Raw genomic sequence first — 19,747 nt, forward strand, 5'->3', positions numbered from 1 at the left:
TCTTTCTTTCTTTCTTTCTTTCTTTCTTTCTTACTTACTTACTTACTTACTTTTTTGTCAGTCATGGGGCTTGAACTCTGGGTCTGAGCGTTGTCCCTCAGCTCCAGATCAAGGCTAGCGCTCTACCACATGAGCTACAGTGCCATTTCTGGTTTTCTGGTGGTTTATTGGAGATAAGAGTTTCACAGACTTTCCTGCCCAGGCTGGCTTTGAACCATGATCCTCAGATCTCAACCTCCTGAGTAACTAGGATTACAGGTGTGAGCCACTGGTGCCCAGCTAGTGTTGTCTTCTTGATTTGCATTTCTTTTATGGCTAGAGAAGTTGAGCGTTTCTTCATGTGTCTATTGGCCATTCTTTTTTCCTCTTTAGAGAAGTCTCTCTTTAAGTCTTTAGCCCACTTATTAATTGAGCAGTTTTTTCTCTGAGGATTTGTTGTTGGGGGATTTAATTTTTTGAGTTCTAAGTATATTTTAGATATGAGACCCTTGTCCGTTGTATAGCTATAGTGAATACCTTCTCTCAATCCATGGACTTTCTATTAATCTTGCTAGCTATGTCCTATTCCACGCAGAAGCTCTGCAGTTCATACAGTCCCATTTGTCCCTCCTTTCTTTGATTTGTTGTGTTTCTGGGTCTTTATTAAGAAAATTTCGGCCTGTGCCAAGGAGCCCTAGAGTTTCTCTTATTCCTTCCTGTAATGTTTTCAGGGTGTCTGCTTTGACTTTGAGGTCTTTGATCCATTTGGAGTTGATTCTGGTGCAGGGTAATATATAAGGATCTAGCTTTAGTTTTCTACAAATGATTAACCAATTTTGCCAACACCATTTACTGAAGAGGCTGTCTTTCTTCCATTCTATTTTTTAGCTCCCTTATCGAAGATTAGGTGGCTTTAGGTATGTAGGTTCATTTCTGGGTCTTCAGTTCTATTCCATTGGTCCTCAGGTCTGTTTTTGTGCTAGTACCAAGCTGTTTTGATTACTATGGCTTCCTTAATTTGGAAGAAATCAAAGTTAGCATGTAATATAAATACCTGCATTCCTATGTTTATCAAGACATTAGTCACATAGCAATATCATAGATTTGGCCTGGGTACCTGCCAACAGATGAGTGGATAAGAAAATGATCTATGAATTGTGCCACCAAAAATAAAATGGCATTTGAAGAAAAATAGGACTGGACTCATCATGTTAGCGTGATATTAGGTGATCTAGAAAGAGAAATATGTGAAGAAAGAGATTTGATAAGAGACGAAAATAGAAGTAGAACTATTGGGAAAGAAGAAAAGGATTAGGGAAAGGGAAGAACAAAAGAGGAATATAACCAAATACATTATATACATATATGAAAATATCACACCGAAACCCACTGTTTTGTACAAATAATATATGGTAATGAAAATAAATTACAGCAAAAGGAATATAAAACAGTTTACATGTTATATTCCAGGATTTTTGCAAAGCAGTTTTAATGGTAATCTATTTAATCCTAAATAACCACTAAACTTATTTTTGTGAGATGTGTAAAGTCCTGCTTCCTGTTTCTTAGACACTTGAGACATCTGTTTTACATGAAGATTGACTTGTGGCAGCTGGGAAAATGTTAATAGTTTTCAAACATTTTGATATTGTAGCTTTTTAAATTTTTTACTCATAAAGACTATTAAGAAAATGGAGCTATGGTTCAAGTGATAGAGCAAAAAAGTTAAGGGACAGCACTCAGGTCCTGAGTTCAAGCCCCAGGACAGATACATACACACACACACACACACACACACACACACACACACACACACGCACAGTTAACAATGTGAGTCAGGCAACACAAGCACACAATTAACAATGTGAGCCAGGCACCAGTGGCTCACACCTGTAATCCTAGCTACTCAGAAGGTAGATATATAAAGATTGCAATTCACTGCCAGCCTGGGCAGAAAAGTCCATGAAACTCATCTCCAGATAAGACTCCTATCTCCAGAAGGAAGTGGAGCTGTGGCTCAGAGATAGAGTGCTAGCGTTGAGCAAAAAAGAGAGGGAGACGGAAGGAGGGAGGGAGAGAGAGAGAGTATGTAAGGTAGAGGGAGAGAAACAGAGTGGGAGAGGGAGATAGAGAAACAGAGTGGGAGAGAGAGGGAGAGAGAGAGGGGAAAGAAAAGGTTAGGGACAGTGCCCAGGCCCTGAAGAACAACACACACATACACACGCACGCACGCAAGCACGTGCACGTGCATGGGCGCGCGCACACACACACACACACACACACACACGAATCCCAAAGGGTTTTATACCTGTTGATATTTAACCTATTAGAAATTAAAACAAATATTTACACTCAAGAATACATACACACCATATTCTAGTAGCTGTCAGGAATGACGTGATAACTTTTAGTTTCTGTGAAACTCTACTGTGCTCTAATGAGAGAAAAAGTACAAGGGGCAGATAAATTCTTAATGGTATGATGAAAGTGTTTTGACTTTGCTGTCCCACTGAGTACCCTTAGAGGCCAGGCAATATAATCCTGTAGTCCAGATACCAAATTTAAGCCTGGGCATTATTGTAAGGGTATTGACAGATTGATACTACAGAGGGGAACTAATTTACATAGAGCATCATATTTGCCACCATTGAAAGATGTTTCAAACATTAGTTAAGCTTATTAATAAATCCACTAGTGCATGTTAAAATAATTTATTAGCTAGTCCCTTGCAGTTGGTGCCTCTGTAGGGTATGCTCCTAATTAAGGTCTTTCACAAGCCACTTCTGGGGTGTGTTTAGGGGAGAAGTTTATTTCTAATTGGGATCCTTAAAAATATTAGCTCCAGCCGAGTAACAGTGGCTCATGTCTGTAATCCTAGATACTCAAGAGGCTGAGATCTGAGGATTGCTATTTGAAGCCAGCCCAGGCAGAAAAGTCTGTGAGACTATTGTCTCCAGTAAACCACTAAAAATGCCAGAAGTGGAGCTGTGGCTTTAGTGGAAGTGTTCACCTTGAGCAAAAGAGCTCAGGGACAGCACCCAGGCCCTGAGTTCAGTCCCAAGACAGGCATGAAAAAATCCCCAAGACAGGCATGAAAAAAAAAGTTAGCTGCATGGATGTGGATCAGACCTAAAGCAAATAGCGGTTTCACACGGTATGTGCCTGCAATAGCTGCTGCTGCTGCTTTTTTTTTTTTTTTTTTGGTTGGTCATGGGTCTTGAACTCTGAGCCTGGGTGCTATCCCTCAGCTCTTCAGCTCAAGGCAAGCACTCTACCACTTGAACCACAGTGCCACTTCCAGTTTTCTAGTGGTTTGTTGGAGATACGAATCTTATTGACTTTCCTGCCCAGGCTGGCTTTGAACTGTGATCCTCTTTGTTGTAGTTGTTTTAATTTAATTTTAATTGTTATTATGGCGATGTGCAGAGGGGTTACAGTTATATTAGTCGGGTAATGTGTATATTTCTTTTTGGACAGTGTCACCCCTTCCCTTAGTCTGGCATTTTAAAGTAATAGATATACTGGGAGAATTGATAAGATGCATATTTGAGGCAGAGATAGATAGATGTTCATCTGTACCCCTGACAACAAGATTTTCACTGGCACATTTTACAAGAATAATGAATAGCTATACAAGGAATAAGCTAAATGAATCCTTACTAATTATTTCTTTTAGGGCTGTCTGGTATGATATCTTAGATTGTGAACATGAGAGAAATGTAGTCAGAAAGCAACATAATTTTAACTGGTTATTTGGAGAACATTGTTAATTCTAGATATGAGGGTAATGTTTGATAGCAAGATGATAGCACTTTAAGTGGTATTGCTGTTTTCTTTGGCAAATCTGAGATAAACTGAGGGACAGAATCTTTTTTTTTGCGGGGGGGGGGGTCCGGTTGTGGGGCCTGAATTCTGGGCCTGGCACTGTCCCTCAGCTCTTCAGCTCAAGGCTAGCGCTCTACCACTTGAGCCACAGCGCCATTTCCGGCTTTTTTCTTTTTGCTTATGTGGTGCTGAGGAATTGAACCCAGGACCTTGAGCATGCAAGGCAAGCGCTCTACCACAGAGCCACCTTCCCAGCCTATCTTTTTAGGTAAAATAATCTATTTGGATATGTCTGATGACAGCTTTATATCTACAAAGGATGTATTTTAAATATTAAAATTTTAGTTCAATTATAGCAGCACACTAGATAAAGTCATTAATTCATAAAGACTAATTAGTTTGTTAAACAATAGCACTGCATTTATGTGGTTCTCAAGATTATAGCACACAACTAACCTTAAGATAACTACCTCAAACATTCAGTTTTAATTGTGAAGATATGATACATGCCTATTTTCTCTTTATAGGCGAGATAAACTTTGGATTTGCATGGAGTTTTGTGGAGGAGGTTCTTTGCAGGATATTTATCATGGTAAGACAAAATTACATTTTTCTACAGATTAAATAGAATTTCTTAAAATATAATCATTTTGCTACATTCTAACATTGTTTTAAGGAAAAAAAACTGTTTTATCAGTATGTTTGAATACATAAAAGTATTAAGAATATGTGTGGGTGCATAGACTGTTGGCTTTATAAGTAGAATAGTTATGTGCTATCGATCTATTTGCTAATTCTGAACAAGGCACGTTATAATTTCTTCAAAACGTCAAATTCAGACCTTGTAGAAGTGTAAAAGCTTTGAGGCAGATTTTTCAAATTGATTTTGCTCTCATATATCCAAATAACATGAATTAAGTGTTTATTCTCTTATTGCTAAGATCTGTGGAATTCAAAAACAATTAAAATATTTTTATAGGAATTCAGTGACATAAGGAAGATTTATAAAGTGAAGTCAGTGTTTACTGTCTTTTTTCCCCTGGTTCTTCAGTTGTCATGGGCTACAGAGTAAGCTTATCCTTTTTCTTTTTGTTGCATATTTTTTTTTATTGTAAAATAAGAATGTCTTAGTAGTTGAAGAAGTCAGGCGGATGTAGTGGCTCATGTCTATACTCTTAGCTACTTGGCAAAGTGGAGATCAGGAGGACCAATTTGAGGCCAGCCCATGCAAGAAGTTCCTCAGACTCCATGTCAGCCAATAAAAAGCTAGGCATGGTGATAAACACCTGTCATCCCAGCTATGCAGAAAGTCAAATTGGGGGATTGTGATCCAAGACAGCTGAAGCACTAACAAGACCTGGTCACAGAAATAAAGCAAGAAGGGCTGAAGACATGACTCAAATGCCCAAGTGCCTATCAAACATGATGTCACAACTTTAAAAGTAAATAATAGTTTATGAAGTCAGTTTTTAGCTGGGTATGGTATGTAGGTATGGTAATTCACCTGTGAGCCTAGCACTCAGGAAACTGAAGCAAGAAGTTCTCAAATTCAGGAATGCCTAGGTTGTATAGAAAGACACTCTCTCCAAGAAAGGGGGTAAAAGGTCAGTTTTCTAAGTTAATTTGGAAATTTGTTTTCATTTTTGTCATATTGAAGTTGTTTATTGCCCAGCATGAGTCCTTTGTAATAAAATAGATGGTGAGAGTTTGGATAGAATTTTGCTGTTTTAACAATGACATAACCAGCCAGGAGCTACTCTTCAGGAAGCTGAGATCTGAGGATCGAGCCAGCCCAGACATGAAAGTCTTGTGAGACTCTTATCTACAATTAACCATGAAGAAGCTGGAAGTAGAGCTGTAACTCAAGTGGTAGAGTGCTAGCCTTGAGCAGAAATGCTCAGGAAGAGCAACCAGGCCCTGAGTTCAAGCCCCAGTACCAGGAAAACAAAAAACAAAAAAACTTTGACATAATCATAGGGTTATAATATTTCTATAAAGTTAAAAAAAATCATTCTCCAGTTTTTGGATTAATTTCTCTACTATTGTTTCCCTTCTCTTCACTGACAACTTTTTTCCTAAGGAAATTTTTGTGCCAGTCCTAGGGCTTCGTTTACAAAGCTATTAAATGTGGCTAACTGTGACCAAAGAATTCCACCATTAGAATTTAATTTTGTTTCTAGCCAGGCACCAGTAGGTCTAACCTATAATCCTAGCTACTTAAAAGCTGAGATCTGAGGATCATGGTTTGAAGCCAGCCTGTGCAAGAATGTCTGAGATTCTTATCTCTAATAAACTACTCAAAAAAGCCTGAAGTGGAATTATGGCCCAGGTGGTAGAGTGCCTCAAATCCAACACACACACACACACTCACACACTCTCACACACACACAACCTTTGCATAAAATCATAGAGTAATATTTTGAATAATGAAGAGACCTTTACTCTCCAACTTTTTAAGTGAAATTTATATAACTGGAAAACTAAATACTTTTAGGGGAAAAATACTGATTTAAAAGTAGCTATAATGTTACACATTAATTTAAAAAAGGTTTGATAAAACCCTAACCTTTGGGGCATTCTTTAACATTTAAGGGATGATGTTGAATCAGTGAAATACTAAAATGAAAATATAATTGATGTCAATGATATTTTGATCTTTTATTGGTTTTGTAAAAATTGGGCAGCTTTGTGGCAATCACTGTTGTAAACCCTGAAGAGAACAGCAGTGAACCAATCTGACTAAAAAATTGATAATAAAAGGGAGTTCATACTTGGGGAAATTTTCATATAATTGTTCCGGTATCTTGTCTATTGTAAACTTTATCACTTACTTAAAAATGTGTATTGATTAATCTTATTTACACTAATTTTATTTTATAGTAACTGGACCACTCTCAGAACTGCAAATTGCTTACGTTAGCAGAGAAACATTGCAGGTAAGTCAAATGCTAATTAAAAAGAATATTACCTCTTAAAAAAAGGACATACTGCTCTTGAAGACTTTCAGTACATTTTTGCTTGTATGATGAAAATTATATTTATATGTTTTTTTCATAAATATGATATAATCTAAAATTCAAGCATTATAGTTGTACATATTTCCCCTAATTTTAAAAAAGGTTTGAAAATTAAGCACTGTGGTGAGAATTGAAATCCATCATGGTACTGGATGGATAACTGGCTAGATAAATACCTTTTTTTGGGGGGGGGGGGGGTTGAGGGCAGGGGTCCTAGGGTTTAAACTCAAGCCCTGGTGCTATCCTGGAGCTTGAGCACAGCTCTACTTAGGGTTTTTTGATGGTTAATTGGAGATAAGAATCTCAGGAACTTAACTGCCCAGGCTGGCTTCAAATCACTATCCTCAAATCTTAGCTTTCTGAGAAGCTAGGATTATAAGCATGAACCACCAGTGCCCTACTGAATATGCATCTTTTAAAAGTTATTTACAAGCACACACGAAAAGTATTTACAACTATTTCTAGAGTTTATTGAAAATTGTCTTAGAAAAATGAATGGTTCCAACTGAACTTTAAGCTGGGCACTGGTGGCTCACACCTGTATTCCAAGCTATTCAGTAGGCTGACATCTAAGGATCACAATTTAAGGCCAGCTGGGGCATTAAAATCTGTGGGACTCTACTTCTAGTTAACCAGCAAAAACCCAAAAGTGGAGTCATGTCTCAAGTGCTAACCTTAAAACAAAAAAGCCAAGCAAGGGGCTGGGAAGGTGGCTGAGTGGTAGAGTGCTTGCCTTGCATGCATGAGGGTTCGATTCCTCAGCACTACATAAGCAAAAAGAAAAAAGCCGGAAGTGGCGCTGTGGCTCAAGTGGTGGAACGCTAGCCTTGAGCTGAAGAACTGAGGGACAGTGCCCAGGCCCAGAGTTCAGGCCTCACGACCGGACCCCAAAAAAAAAATAAAAACCAAGCAAGAGCCTGAGGCCCTGAGTTTAAGCACCAGTCCTGGTACAAAACAAAACAAGCAAACAAAAAAAAAAACAGAAAAATGCTATCTGGACTTTAATTTTTCTCCTTGTGTTTTTTTTATTTTTCCTTTGGGAGAAGAGACTTAGAGATTGGACCAAGGGCCTTGTGCTTGCTATGGGCAAGTATTTTAGGATTAGAGCTGTGCCACCAGCTCCTCACTTTCAAGATTCTGTTATCTTCTAGGCTATTTTATTTAAATATTATTATATCTACACTTTCTGTAGAGAAAAAATAAAATATAAACTATTCCATTCCTAAATTATGTTCTATAATATAAACTATTCCATTCCTAAATTATGTTCTATGATAAAAAGCTTATTTTTCTGTTGTCTTTAATCTCTAGGGATTATATTACCTGCACAGTAAAGGAAAAATGCACAGAGATATAAAGGTATACATTATATTTCTAACCTAATAACCCACCCTTCATTTTTAAATAAGCAGATTATTCAACAAACTTGTTTTGAATATTCTACTTCATAAATTTGTTGTCAGATGTATAGCATCTTACCCAGAGTTCAGGCCCCATGATTGGGGGGGGTGGGGAAATATATATATATAGTCAGTGGATTCATGTTATAGTCACTAACAGATACAGGTTAGGCCCATAGCTTCCTTCCAGTTAAGCTTCAGATAGTAAGCTTTGGCAGTCTTAAGTTATTTGACCTTGAGCTGGGAAGGTGGCTCAGTGGTAGAGTGCTTGCCTAGCATGCACGAGGCCCTGGGTTTGATTCCTCAGTCCCAAATAAAAGAAAAGGCTGGAAGTGGCACTGTGGCTCAAGTGGTAGAGTGCTAGCCTTGAGCCGAAGAGCTTAGGGACAGCATCCAAGCCTAGAGTTCAAGCCCCATGACCAACAAAAACAAAAAAAAAACTTTGACATTTTCTTATGGTCTTTCAACTGATAGAAGAGAACAAGTGCCCTGATCATGCTGGAGTTAGCACAGTGCATGCTTCTAGAGGTGCTGCCATCGCTCCAATTTAGATTCTCTTCATTTCATTTTTTTTTTTTTTTTTTGGTCCGGTCCTGGGGCCTGAACTCTGGGCCTGGGCGCTGTCCCTCAGCTCTTCAGCTCAAGGCTAGTGCTCTACCACTTGAGCTACAGTGCCACTTCCGGCTTTTTTTTTTTTCTTTTTGCTTATGTGGTGCTGAGGAATCGAACCCAGGGCCTCAGGCATGCAAGGCAAGCGCTCTACCACTGAGCCACCTTCCCAGCCCTTCATTTCATTTTTTAATGCCTGTTCATCCTTCTCCTTTTGTTTCTCAAGCTTTCTTTAGTATGACATTTCTTAGCCATTTTTGGAATTAGGACAAATCATGTCACTCTTTTGAGTATCTGAAGAAGGTCATAGACTTTCTTCTCAGAAAATTCCCTTATTTACTCATGATCTCAAGTTCTTGAAATTTCAGTGGACTCAGATTTTATTATATTTAATAAACTTAGAAAGCTCTATGTTAGGGCTGGGAAGGTGGCTCAGTGGTAGAGCGCTTGCCTTGCATGCATGAAGCCCTGGGTTCGATTCCTCAGCACCACATAAGCAGGAAAAAAAAAGCTGGAAGTGGCGCTGTGGCTCAAGTGGTAGAGTGCTAGCCTTGAGCTGAAGAGCTGAGGGTCAGCGCCCAGGCCCAGACTTCAGGCCCACAACCGGACCCAAAAAGAAAAAAAAAAAAAAAAAAGAAAGCTCTATGTTATTGCTGCTGAGGTAATTTGGAAGAACTGATATTTGTCAGAAGTGAAATTTGGCATGCATTTTAAGTAGTATTGGCATGCATTCCAATTAGTAATGGCATGTGTTTCAAGTTCATATTGGTTTTAGAACAATATGCATAAAATAAATATACACAGATAGAGATTAGAATAAAAGCAAGTATGTAAAGATTCAAAAATATAAGACTATTTTAGAGAATGTAAAATCTCTATTGGAAGAAAGAAGAGGAGGAGGAAAGTATGAAATTAATAGGTGATGAGATTGTCTAGGCAGTTTGGTCTTCTTTTGTCAGAGTTTGAGTAAATTCTAACCAGCTGTCTCTACTCGGCCTCCACCACCATTCTTCTATGGACTTGGGTGGACTTCTCCTGGACTTCTGTAGAAGCCATCAAAACTCTCACTTTTAAAGTTAGGTGTTGTCACTTTCCTGCCATCTCACCATGTCCTCATTTTGGAGTCCAGATGCTTTCACAGTGCCCTCTAATGATCTGGCCCTTCATTTCTCTGACCTCATCTTACACTGCAGTCTACTCAGTTTTACTCATTCTGGCCTTGAGTCCTTGTGTTTACAGTTCATTCTTCCTGGAATGTTCTTGTAGATAAGTTAAAAGCCCTGCTGTAGTCTCCTATCTCTTCTTTTTCTCCCTTTACTCATTATTCTGTAGAGCTGCAGAGTATCAGGGGTGTAATCAGCTTCACTGACTTGGAGGCAGGAAATCTCTTCTTCATCTCCCCTCTCCCTTTCATCTTCTATTGTTTCTTCTTACTGTTGATTAGAGATATGTGGGACAAATTTTCTCCCTAAGCCTATACTTTATTATTAACAGCACCTTAGATTAAAGAACCTACCTACTTTGACTTAACTCATTTAAAGGTACAGAAAAGGAGGAGAGAAAATCCTGTAATACCATTAGTTTAAGATGGAATAGTCATTATTATCTTTGAACTCAGGTCAAGAAGCAAAGTGGTTAAAATGCTATCAAGTCATGTAAATGAGTGACATTTTAATACTGTGTGCCTTTGGCTAGTTGAATTATCCTAAACTCATTAGGATAAATACCTTCCATGATTATGCTAGCACTGGTTCAGTGATTGTGAATTCCTAGCAAGAGAGGGTTTCTTGGGTTTTTTATTTTGTTCTTATTTAAACAGGAAATAGCAACCAAGTTTAAAGTGTAATTTAAGCCACTGAACATAGCATGGTAAAGTAGCATTTTAGTGTTGTGATGATGTATAGGCATTGAGGAAGTATAAGATGAAAACTGAATATGTCACTTTATGTTAGCATTTATAATACGTTAATAGCAGCTTTTCTAAAGACAGAATGTTATATAAGAATAGTCAAGTTGGCTGAAAGTATGGACATTAAGTTTCCTTTGAATATAGTAATTAGACATTTCAATTGCATACTTTATTTTTAAGTATTTCTATGTCTAAGGCTGGGATTATTTTAAATAAATGTGTTTGATATTATATGTCCTATCTAGTATAATGTCTTTCTGTTTAACTAAAATATTCTCACTTTGAAGGGAGCTAACATTCTATTAACGGATAATGGCCATGTAAAATTGGGTAAGTAAATGTGAATTCTACCACATGCACCAATGTAATTCTTAAACATAGTTTATACTTATTGTTTGGGGCCTTTGTTTTGCTTTATAGGAGTAGATTTGCACTCCAAAGATAGTATTGATGGGTTTTTAGATGGGATTCTCAAGGTCTAATATATTTTGCCTCTCTGTCTGATTCCTCTTAAGCAGTAATAAAATCTGTCCTTCATATGAGACAGCTTTATTGCAAAAATACTGTGACATAATATCATTTGGGAACTCTTTCATTTTTAATTTCAAGAATGGGACTTCTAGTTAAAGATATGTACAAGTTGATGACAAAAAAACACAGAAATTTAAAAAAACAGTGCCTCAAATTTATTAAATCTTACATTGTTTACTTCAGCTTTAAAAACAAACACAAAGCTAGGTGCCAATGGCTCACACCTGTAGTCCTAGCTACTAGGAGGCTGAGATCTGAGGATCACGGTTCAAAGCCAGCCCAGGCAGGAAAGTCTGTGACACTTTTACCTCCAATAAACCACCAGAAAACTGGAAGTGGCTCTGTGGCTCAAGCGGTAAAGTGCTCGCCTTGAGCTAAAGAGCACAGGGACAGCACCCAGGCCCAGAGTTCAACCCCCATGATTTACCAAAAGTAAAAAATAAAATAAAAACAAACACAATATTATAAAAGAATGTAATTTAAATGCTGAATGTTGCTTTATTTTAAACATAACTTTATTTCATTTTATTACTTTTTGGTTCAAGTTAGGAATTAAAGTTATAAATTATGACTTAATTCGAAAGCTAAAACAGGAAAAATGTTCAGTATAGTGACTTTATGTGTTTATATTATTATTTGTGTTGTGTGTGTGTGTGTGTGTGTGTGCACGCGCACACGTGCGTGCGCAGGTACTGGTGCTAGGGCTTGAACACAAGGCCTAGCATTCTCACTAGGCTTTTTCCCCTCAAGGCTGGTGCTCTACTTGAGCCATACCTCTAGTCAGCATTTTGCTGGGTATTTGGAGCTAAGAGTCTTGCAGATTTGTCTGCTTGTATTGGCTCCAAGCTTCAGTTCTCGGATCTCAGCCTCCTGAGTAGCTAGGATTATGGCCAGTCCTGACTCAATATAATAATTTTATCATATAGGTATTAAAGGGTAACAAATATGTGAGTTAGGACAAATATGAACTAAATCATACTGAATTTCATAAGTCAAAATACACTATTTGAAGTTTTATAAAGCTATCAATAGGTCTGGAGATGTTGGCTCAGTAGTTAGAACCCTTGATTAGCATGTTCACAACCCTGAATTCAATCCCTAGCTCCACCAAAAATAAAATAAAAATAAAACTATAAAGTGAATCTGATTAAAAATATTTAATATGTTATATAGCATAATTAACATATAATAGAGTCTTTGTAAGTGACTTGTAAATATAAGAAAAATAGAGAAGATAAGTTCTGTTCATTTAATCTAATTTTTGATGACTTAATGAACAGTTTATATCAGCCAGATCTGAGGATTGAGTTTCAGAGCCAGCCAGGGTAAAAAGGTCTATGAGACTCGTCTCCAATAAACTACTCAGCAAAAGCCAGAAGTGGCGCTGTGGTTCAAGTGGTAGAGCACTAGCCTTAAGCAAAAAGGGTACAGTGCCTAGGTATTGAGTTCAAGCCCCAGGGCTCGCACCAAAATAAATAAATAAAATAAAAATTAGAAATATTACTCTGCCTTTCTCAAGAGAGATTTGGGAATAGGGAAGTACATATTGGAGTTTTGTTCTGCATGGATGGTTGTAAACATATGACCTGAAATTAAATGAACCTTAAGATAAATGAAAACAATTACTGATATTTACCCTTTGTTATTTGGTTCATATGGGACTCTATTTGGCTGTAATATACACTGACTGCTTTGTAGTATTTTAACACTAGTCCATCAAAGTTAAAAATTTAGTGTAGTGTTGGAAAATATCTCTTATCTGTAAAATTAACTTACAGTTTTTCACTTTCAATAAACAATTTTATTTTCTCTCATTTTATATTTCTAAATGTTTTACTTTTTTTTAAAAAAATAGCTGATTTTGGAGTATCTGCACAGATAACAGCTACAATTGCCAAGCGGAAGTCTTTCATTGGTACACCATATTGGTAATTATATTTTAATTGATTTTTAATCTTTTTGTTCTATTATTATTGGATATAGTATTTCTAAAGCTATAAACTAAAAAGGTTATCAACAAGTAATTTAGGTATATATACTTATGTATAGAATTACTTGACAAAATAATCCTGTCATAATTTTTTATCAGACAGAAAAACCCCTAGAGATTGAAGGTGTTTTCAGGAGCCTTCTAGTTTTGTTGGAAAATCCATACTTACATATATTTTCCAAGATGTTTTTATGTGTATCTTTCTCCACTTCTATATGCTAACATTACTCTATTCACAGTATCCCTTTGCTCAAAACATTTTGTAAGATTGACTACAATCCAAGCTTAAATAGGGATTTCTTGGCATTTGAAGTCTTCTATAGTGAGGCCTCTGTCCACTTAAGCTTGTTTCTAGTAGTCATCCACAGACCTTTCTTTCTTACCGAGTAATTTGTCTTCTAGGGAATCTTTGACCATCAAATAAACGCTCTTCTGTTCATTTGTTTGTTTACTCAGTTATTCTTGGTCTTATTTTTCTTTTTTGTTTACTGTGTACCAGTTAAAATACTAAGCACTGTGACTAGTGGTGGACAGGTTCACAACTGTTTCAGTTCATTCCATTAAGTAGACTTATGAATAGTAGGTGAAGGTTTTAGCTCTCATCCATCTTCCAGTCATCTTATTACAATGTACTTGCTGATTCAATTAATACATACTCATGTATTGTCATTATCAATAATATCAATATATTACTATTAGTTAAGTGATATATTAATAATATATACTCAATATATTCTCTTGAATTATTTTCCTCATTTAATACTTTTTAATTTGCTTAGTTTCTTTTTTTTGGTCAGTCTTGGGCTTGAACTCTGGGCCTGAGCATTGTCCCTCAAGGCTAACGCTCTACCGTTTGAGCCACAGCACCACTTCTGCTTATATAGTACTGAGGAATCAAACCCAGGGCCTCATGCATGCAAGCCAAGGACTCTACCACTGAGCCACCTTCCCAGCCCTTTAGTTTTTTTGCTTGGTTTTTTTAATGCCAAGATAACACTTTTCATACTTTTCCATATTTTCTAATTCTGTATGATACCTCTATAAAATTTGCTATACCATGGAGCCTGTCAAACTGTCAGTCCTGAGTTTTGATGACTTGGCCAATTGGTTGGTTTCACTGTGGATGGTTGAGTTTTTTGTTGTCATCATTGTTGTTGTTGTTGTTGTGTTCATGAAATAATTCTTTCCAGTCCTGTTATAGTTGTTCTGCATAGCTTTGCCCTGGAGTGCTTTACCTTGGTGATTTCTTTGATTCTAAGTCTTCCTCTTTTCTTATGAAGGAAACATATTTTAATATCTTTATGGTAAAAGGTACATGGAAGTAAATTTTTTGAGACTTTGCATTTTTGAGACTTTGCATTTCTGGCTTCACTCTCGATTAATCATTTGAGTAGATATCGAATTCTAGGTTAGAATTTTTTAAAGTGTTTTGCTAGTGGGTCTTTTTCTTCAGTACTAGTGAGAAGTATGATAGCATCATGATGCATTCCTTTAAATGTGGCCTTCTTCCAGCATGGCGCCAGTGTAGCATAATGATGCACTTCAAGAAATTTTTTTTTTCTTTTTTCTTTTTTTTTGGTGAGGGGTCCAGTCGTGGGCCTGAACTCTGGGCCTGGGCGCTGTCCCTCAGCTCTTAGTGCTGTACCACTTGAGCCACAGCTCCACTTCCGGCTTTTTTTCCCTTTTTATGTGGTGCTGAGGAATCGAACCCAGGGCCTCAGGCATGCAAGGCAAGCACTCTACCACTGAGCCACCTTCCCAGCCCCTTCAAGAAAAATTTTTGAGATACTCTTTGCTAGGCAGGTGTTCTACCATATATACCATTTCCCTGACCCTTTTTGCTTTTATTATTTTTGGAATAGGGTTTTGAGTTTATGCCCACAGTGACTTGGACCATCCTCTTCTGTCATGGGTACACTACCATCATTATAGATGGGAGCCACCATACCTGACAAGCATTTGTGTTTTTTAATCCAAGGACTTATATCTTTCATCTCTGGGACATACTTCTGAATTGTTTATTTGGTCTTATTTTTCTTTTTTGTTTGTACTTTTTTCCCCCCTGGAACTCATTAGTTTTGTCTCTGACCACTTGAATGAATTTTATTCTCTCTCTCTCTCTTTTTTTTTTGTTATAAAGGTGATGTACAGAGGGGTTACAATTACAAAAATCAACTAAAGAGTACATTTCTTTTTGGATAGTGTCACTCCTTCCTTCATTTCCTCCCAGTTTTTCCCTCCTATCCCCATCCACAAGTTGTGTAGTTCATTTTCAACATAGTATCTAGAGAGTACCACTGCTGCATTTGTTCACTGTTTGTCCTTCCATTTCTGTACTTCTCTTTTCCCTCCCAAAGACAAACAAACAAGACAAAAAGAAAAGGAAATGAAAACAACCACAAAGAAAAAACTCATTTCCGTTTCCTGGAGTCCATTTCAATAAACATTTTATATGATCATATACACATAGGCATTGCACCTTTATGTTCGTCTCCTAAGAGTTTCTCCTTTGATCTCACTGTGTGTGAATGAATACCCAGAGTCCTGTATAATTTATGTCCCAGTGAATTTTAGATCTAGCTTCCACATATGAGAGAAACCATGTGCCGTTTGTCTTCTGAGTTTGGTTTAGCTCACTTAACGTGATTTGTTTTAGGTCCATCCATTTCCCTGCAATTGACCTATTGTCCTTTTTTTTCTTACAAATCTTTGTTTATTTTGGAGCATTAAAATGGAATAAAGCCAAGTAAATATTTTGCATGTATCTAAATTAAGTGGGACGTATTATATTGGTCTCTTTTTAACTTGGAATTGACCTATTATTCTTTCTAATGGTTTTGTAAAATTTCATTGTGTATAGGTACCACATTCTTTGGATCCACTTATCTTTGAAGGACATCTGGATTGTTTCCATATCTTGGCCATTATGAATAGTGAGGCAGTGAGCATGGATGTGCAGATGTCTTTCTCATATCCTAGTTCATGATATTCTGGGTAGATGCCCAGGAGAGGTATGGCTGGGTCATAAGGAAGATCTATGTTTAGTTTTTTTGAGGAACCTCCAGACTCTCTGTCCAAAGTTATTGTACTAGTTTACATTCCCACCAACAGTGCAATAGGATTCCTTTTTTCCCCATGTCCTCGCCAGCATTTGTTGGTATTCAAACTCACAGTGTTGGCCAGTCAAATAGAGATGAGTTGGAATCTCAGAGCTGTGTTGATTTGCATTTCTTTTATGGCCAGAGATGTTGAGCATTTAATCATGTATTTCTTTGCCGTTCTTCCCTCTTAAGAAGTCTCTCCTTTGCTGGGACTCCGTGGCTCACACGGGCTCAGGAGGCTGAGATCTGAGGATTGCCATTCAAAGCCAGCCGGGGAAGCAAAGTCTGTGAGACTTTTTTGGGGGGGGTGAGGAGGGGGAGTGGTCCGGTCGTGGGGCCTGAACTCTGGGCCTGGGCGCTGTCTCTCAGCTCTTCAGCTGTACCACTTGAGCCACAGCGCCACTTCCGGCTTTTTTTCTTTTTGCTTATGTGGTGCTGAGGAATCGAACCCAGGCCTTAGGCATGCAAGGCAAGCGCTCTACCACTGAGCCACCTTCCCAGCCCATCTGTGAGACTCTTATCACTAGTGAATCAACAGAAAACTGTTGGCTCAAGTGCTCCTTGAGCTGAACAGTGCAGGGACAGCACTCAGGCCCAGAGTTCAAGCCCCATGACCAACCAAAAAAAAAGTCTCTCTTTGCCCAAATAGTGATTGGTTTATTAAATGTAGGAAGTGTTAGTTTCCTGAGATCCTTGTATATTTTGGATATTAGGTCTTTGTCAGAAGTGTTGGTGGTAAAGAACTTCTCACAGTCTGTTGGTTGTCTTTCTAGTTTAGTAACTATCCTTTTTAGTTTTAGTAATCCCATTTGTCAAGTCTCTCTCCTGCTATGCCCCTAGGACTCCTCAAAAAGTTTCTGCCTCTGCTTATGTCTTGTAGTGTTTCTCCTACTCCTTGGAGTAATTTCAAAGTTTTAGGTCTGAGGTTGAGGTTTTTGATTAACTTACAGCTGATTATTAGTGCATGGTGGTTAAGAGGTATCCACTTTTAGTTGTCTGCATGTGCACGTCCAGCTTTCCAAACAACCAGTTATTGAAGAGGCTATCTTTTTGTTGCCATATATCTTTGGCCCCCTTATCAAATATCAGATAACTATAAGTATATGGTTTTATTTCCAGATGTTCTAGCCTGTTCCATTGATCTTAGGTCTAGTTTTGTGCCAATACTAAGTCTCACTTTTTAAAAGTGATTTTTTTTTTGTTTTACTTTTTATAAGAGTTTCTTGGCTTTTTATACTTTCATGAGGTGGTTTCTCTCAAAAAATTGGTAATCCTCGTATTTTAGTTCGCTTTGAAGAACAAAACATTATAAGTTAACTTAAGAGCCCGACCCAGGGCTGGGAAGGTAGCTCAGAGGTAGAGTGCTTGCCTTGCATGCATGAGGCCCTGGGTTCAATTCCTCAGTACCACATAAGAAGAAAAGCCTGGAAATGGCGCTGTGGCGCAAATGGTAGAGGGCTAGCCTTGAGCTGAAGAGCAGAGGGGATAGCCCAGGCCCCACAACCAACCAACCAAAATAAAAAAAAAAAAAGCCTAACCCCAGCTACTTGGGAGTCTAAGGTAGAAGGATCACCTGAGTATTAGAGATTAAGCTAAGCTGGGCAACATAATAAGACTGTCTCCAGACAAATCCACCACCACCAACAAAAAAAAACCCCACAGCTAATTCGTAGCTCTTAGTCCCTGAGAAGTAAAGCATAAGCCTGGTGGTTAGTGTTCCAGAAGTAAGCAGTTGAAAGAAGTTGGTCTGCTACACACACATCTACCAAGTCATGTCTTCTTCCTCCACCCACTGTTCTCCTTTATTCTTGGTATGCTCAAGTCCAAAGCCTCTCTTATTTGGCATGGGGAGGGTTATCTTGTGGGAATGGGGAAGGAATAATTCTTGGGGCTCGGTGGAGAACTATTGACAGTTTTATACTTTCAAATACTTAGTTTCTTTTTACACTTATCCTTAGTTCAGCTTTTATTCCTTTTTCAGGCTAACTGGCTTGTTAGCTGTTCTTTTCTTCTTTACCTTCAGTTTGACCTTTCTTGTGTCATTTTGTTATTTGAGAGGAGTAAGGACCTGAAGAGCTGTTATTTTTTTTATGAACTCTTGTCTCTGTAGTTTGATTGTGGACCTGTTGAAGAAGGAACTCTCTCAGTGAATCTCTGGAGCCTAACCTGATTCTGTATACATTCTCAGTAAATGTTGATAGGACTCCACCTTGAGCCCCAGAGATTAAAAACTTACCTGTTTTACAGAAGTGTGGAAAATACCTTGAGAATATATAAAATTGTAAGTTAGGTAAAGTTAGTTATGAGAACACTCACACTTTAGATCCCTACTAGAAGTACCATGTTTTTCCCATCTAAATGTAAAGATACACAATTTTTTTTTTTTTATCAAAAGTGATCTAAATGTAAAGACATGCAATTTCTTATCGAAAGTAATTTTAAGGTCTGGGATAATGCTGACATAGTAGAACATTTGCATAGCAAGATTGAGGTCCTAAGTTCAATACCTAGTAGTGTTTTATAAAGTCAGGTTTAATGAGGCACAATTTAATGAGGTATTAATTTTTTAGATACACACAATACAGATTTCCATCATCCAAAAACATTTCATTTTATCCTGTATTAGTAAATTATCACTTCCATCTTTACATCTGATACTGCTGATGTGATTCTGCTTTCTACAGGTTTGCCTTTTCTTTTCAAATGTCACCCAAAGAGAATCACATTGTCTAGCCTTCCATACTATTTTGCAGTTGTTACATTCTTTTCTAATTTGCTAGGACTTTTTGGTTTGTCTTTAGAAACTGTAACAAGCTTTTTTAAAAAATGAATTCATTGTTTTTACTACAGCTTATTCTTTATCTTTGTAATAAATCAGATTTTATAATATTTAAGTAGATTATATATTTACAATAACAAATATACACATGAAATATATGCAAAGAAGGGCCCAGTGACTGTGAGCCTCATGACACAACATAACCAGCAGCAAAGGAAGTACACCAGCCAAACTATCTCTGTGTTTTCCACAGGGGTGGAGAGCATCAGCTGATGTGTTTTTGGAAGGCCTGGTTCATTCAGAGCTACCACCTATATGCATTGGCCCTCTGCTAGGGCATTTTTACCAGCTAGGTGGAATCTAATTCCCAGTAACAGAATAACCAACACACTTAATTTCACTTGCTACAGTTTGAATTTTTATGGAAGATTCTTGATTTTTAATACCAAATGTTTTGAAAGTTAAGAGAGGTTTTATTTAAATTGTATTTTTAACTTGCCTGAGCTAGCTTTGCTGAAGGCATAGTAGGAAGATGAAGGAGTGTTTATAAGACACTTGTGTAAATTGTTTTTTCCAACTAGAAGAGTTGTAATATTTATCTCCAATA

The 19,747-nt window shown here is 37.5% G+C and overlaps 1 protein-coding gene across 3 annotated transcripts in view; it reads left to right on the forward strand.

The window, feature by feature from the left end:
- The window catches only part of Map4k3 (mitogen-activated protein kinase kinase kinase kinase 3), a 154,312-nt gene that overhangs the window by 73,633 nt on the left and 60,932 nt on the right, over positions 1–19,747 (forward strand). For all 3 annotated transcript variants that reach the window (XR_006146949.1, XM_042675418.1, XM_042675419.1), the window contains exons 4-8: positions 4,332–4,396; positions 6,685–6,740; positions 8,133–8,180; positions 11,027–11,069; positions 13,126–13,198. Coding sequence is in view for 2 of the 3 variants with exons in the window: in XM_042675418.1 (XP_042531352.1) it covers positions 4,332–4,396; positions 6,685–6,740; positions 8,133–8,180; positions 11,027–11,069; positions 13,126–13,198 (285 nt within the window). In the remaining variant the exon portion in view is untranslated. The remainder of the gene's footprint in view (positions 1–4,331; positions 4,397–6,684; positions 6,741–8,132; positions 8,181–11,026; positions 11,070–13,125; positions 13,199–19,747) is intronic.

Source organism: Dipodomys spectabilis, unplaced genomic scaffold (genome assembly GCF_019054845.1).
Source record: "Dipodomys spectabilis isolate Male_0828 unplaced genomic scaffold, ASM1905484v1 ptg000026l, whole genome shotgun sequence".
Classification (NCBI taxonomy): Eukaryota; Metazoa; Chordata; class Mammalia; order Rodentia; family Heteromyidae; genus Dipodomys; species Dipodomys spectabilis.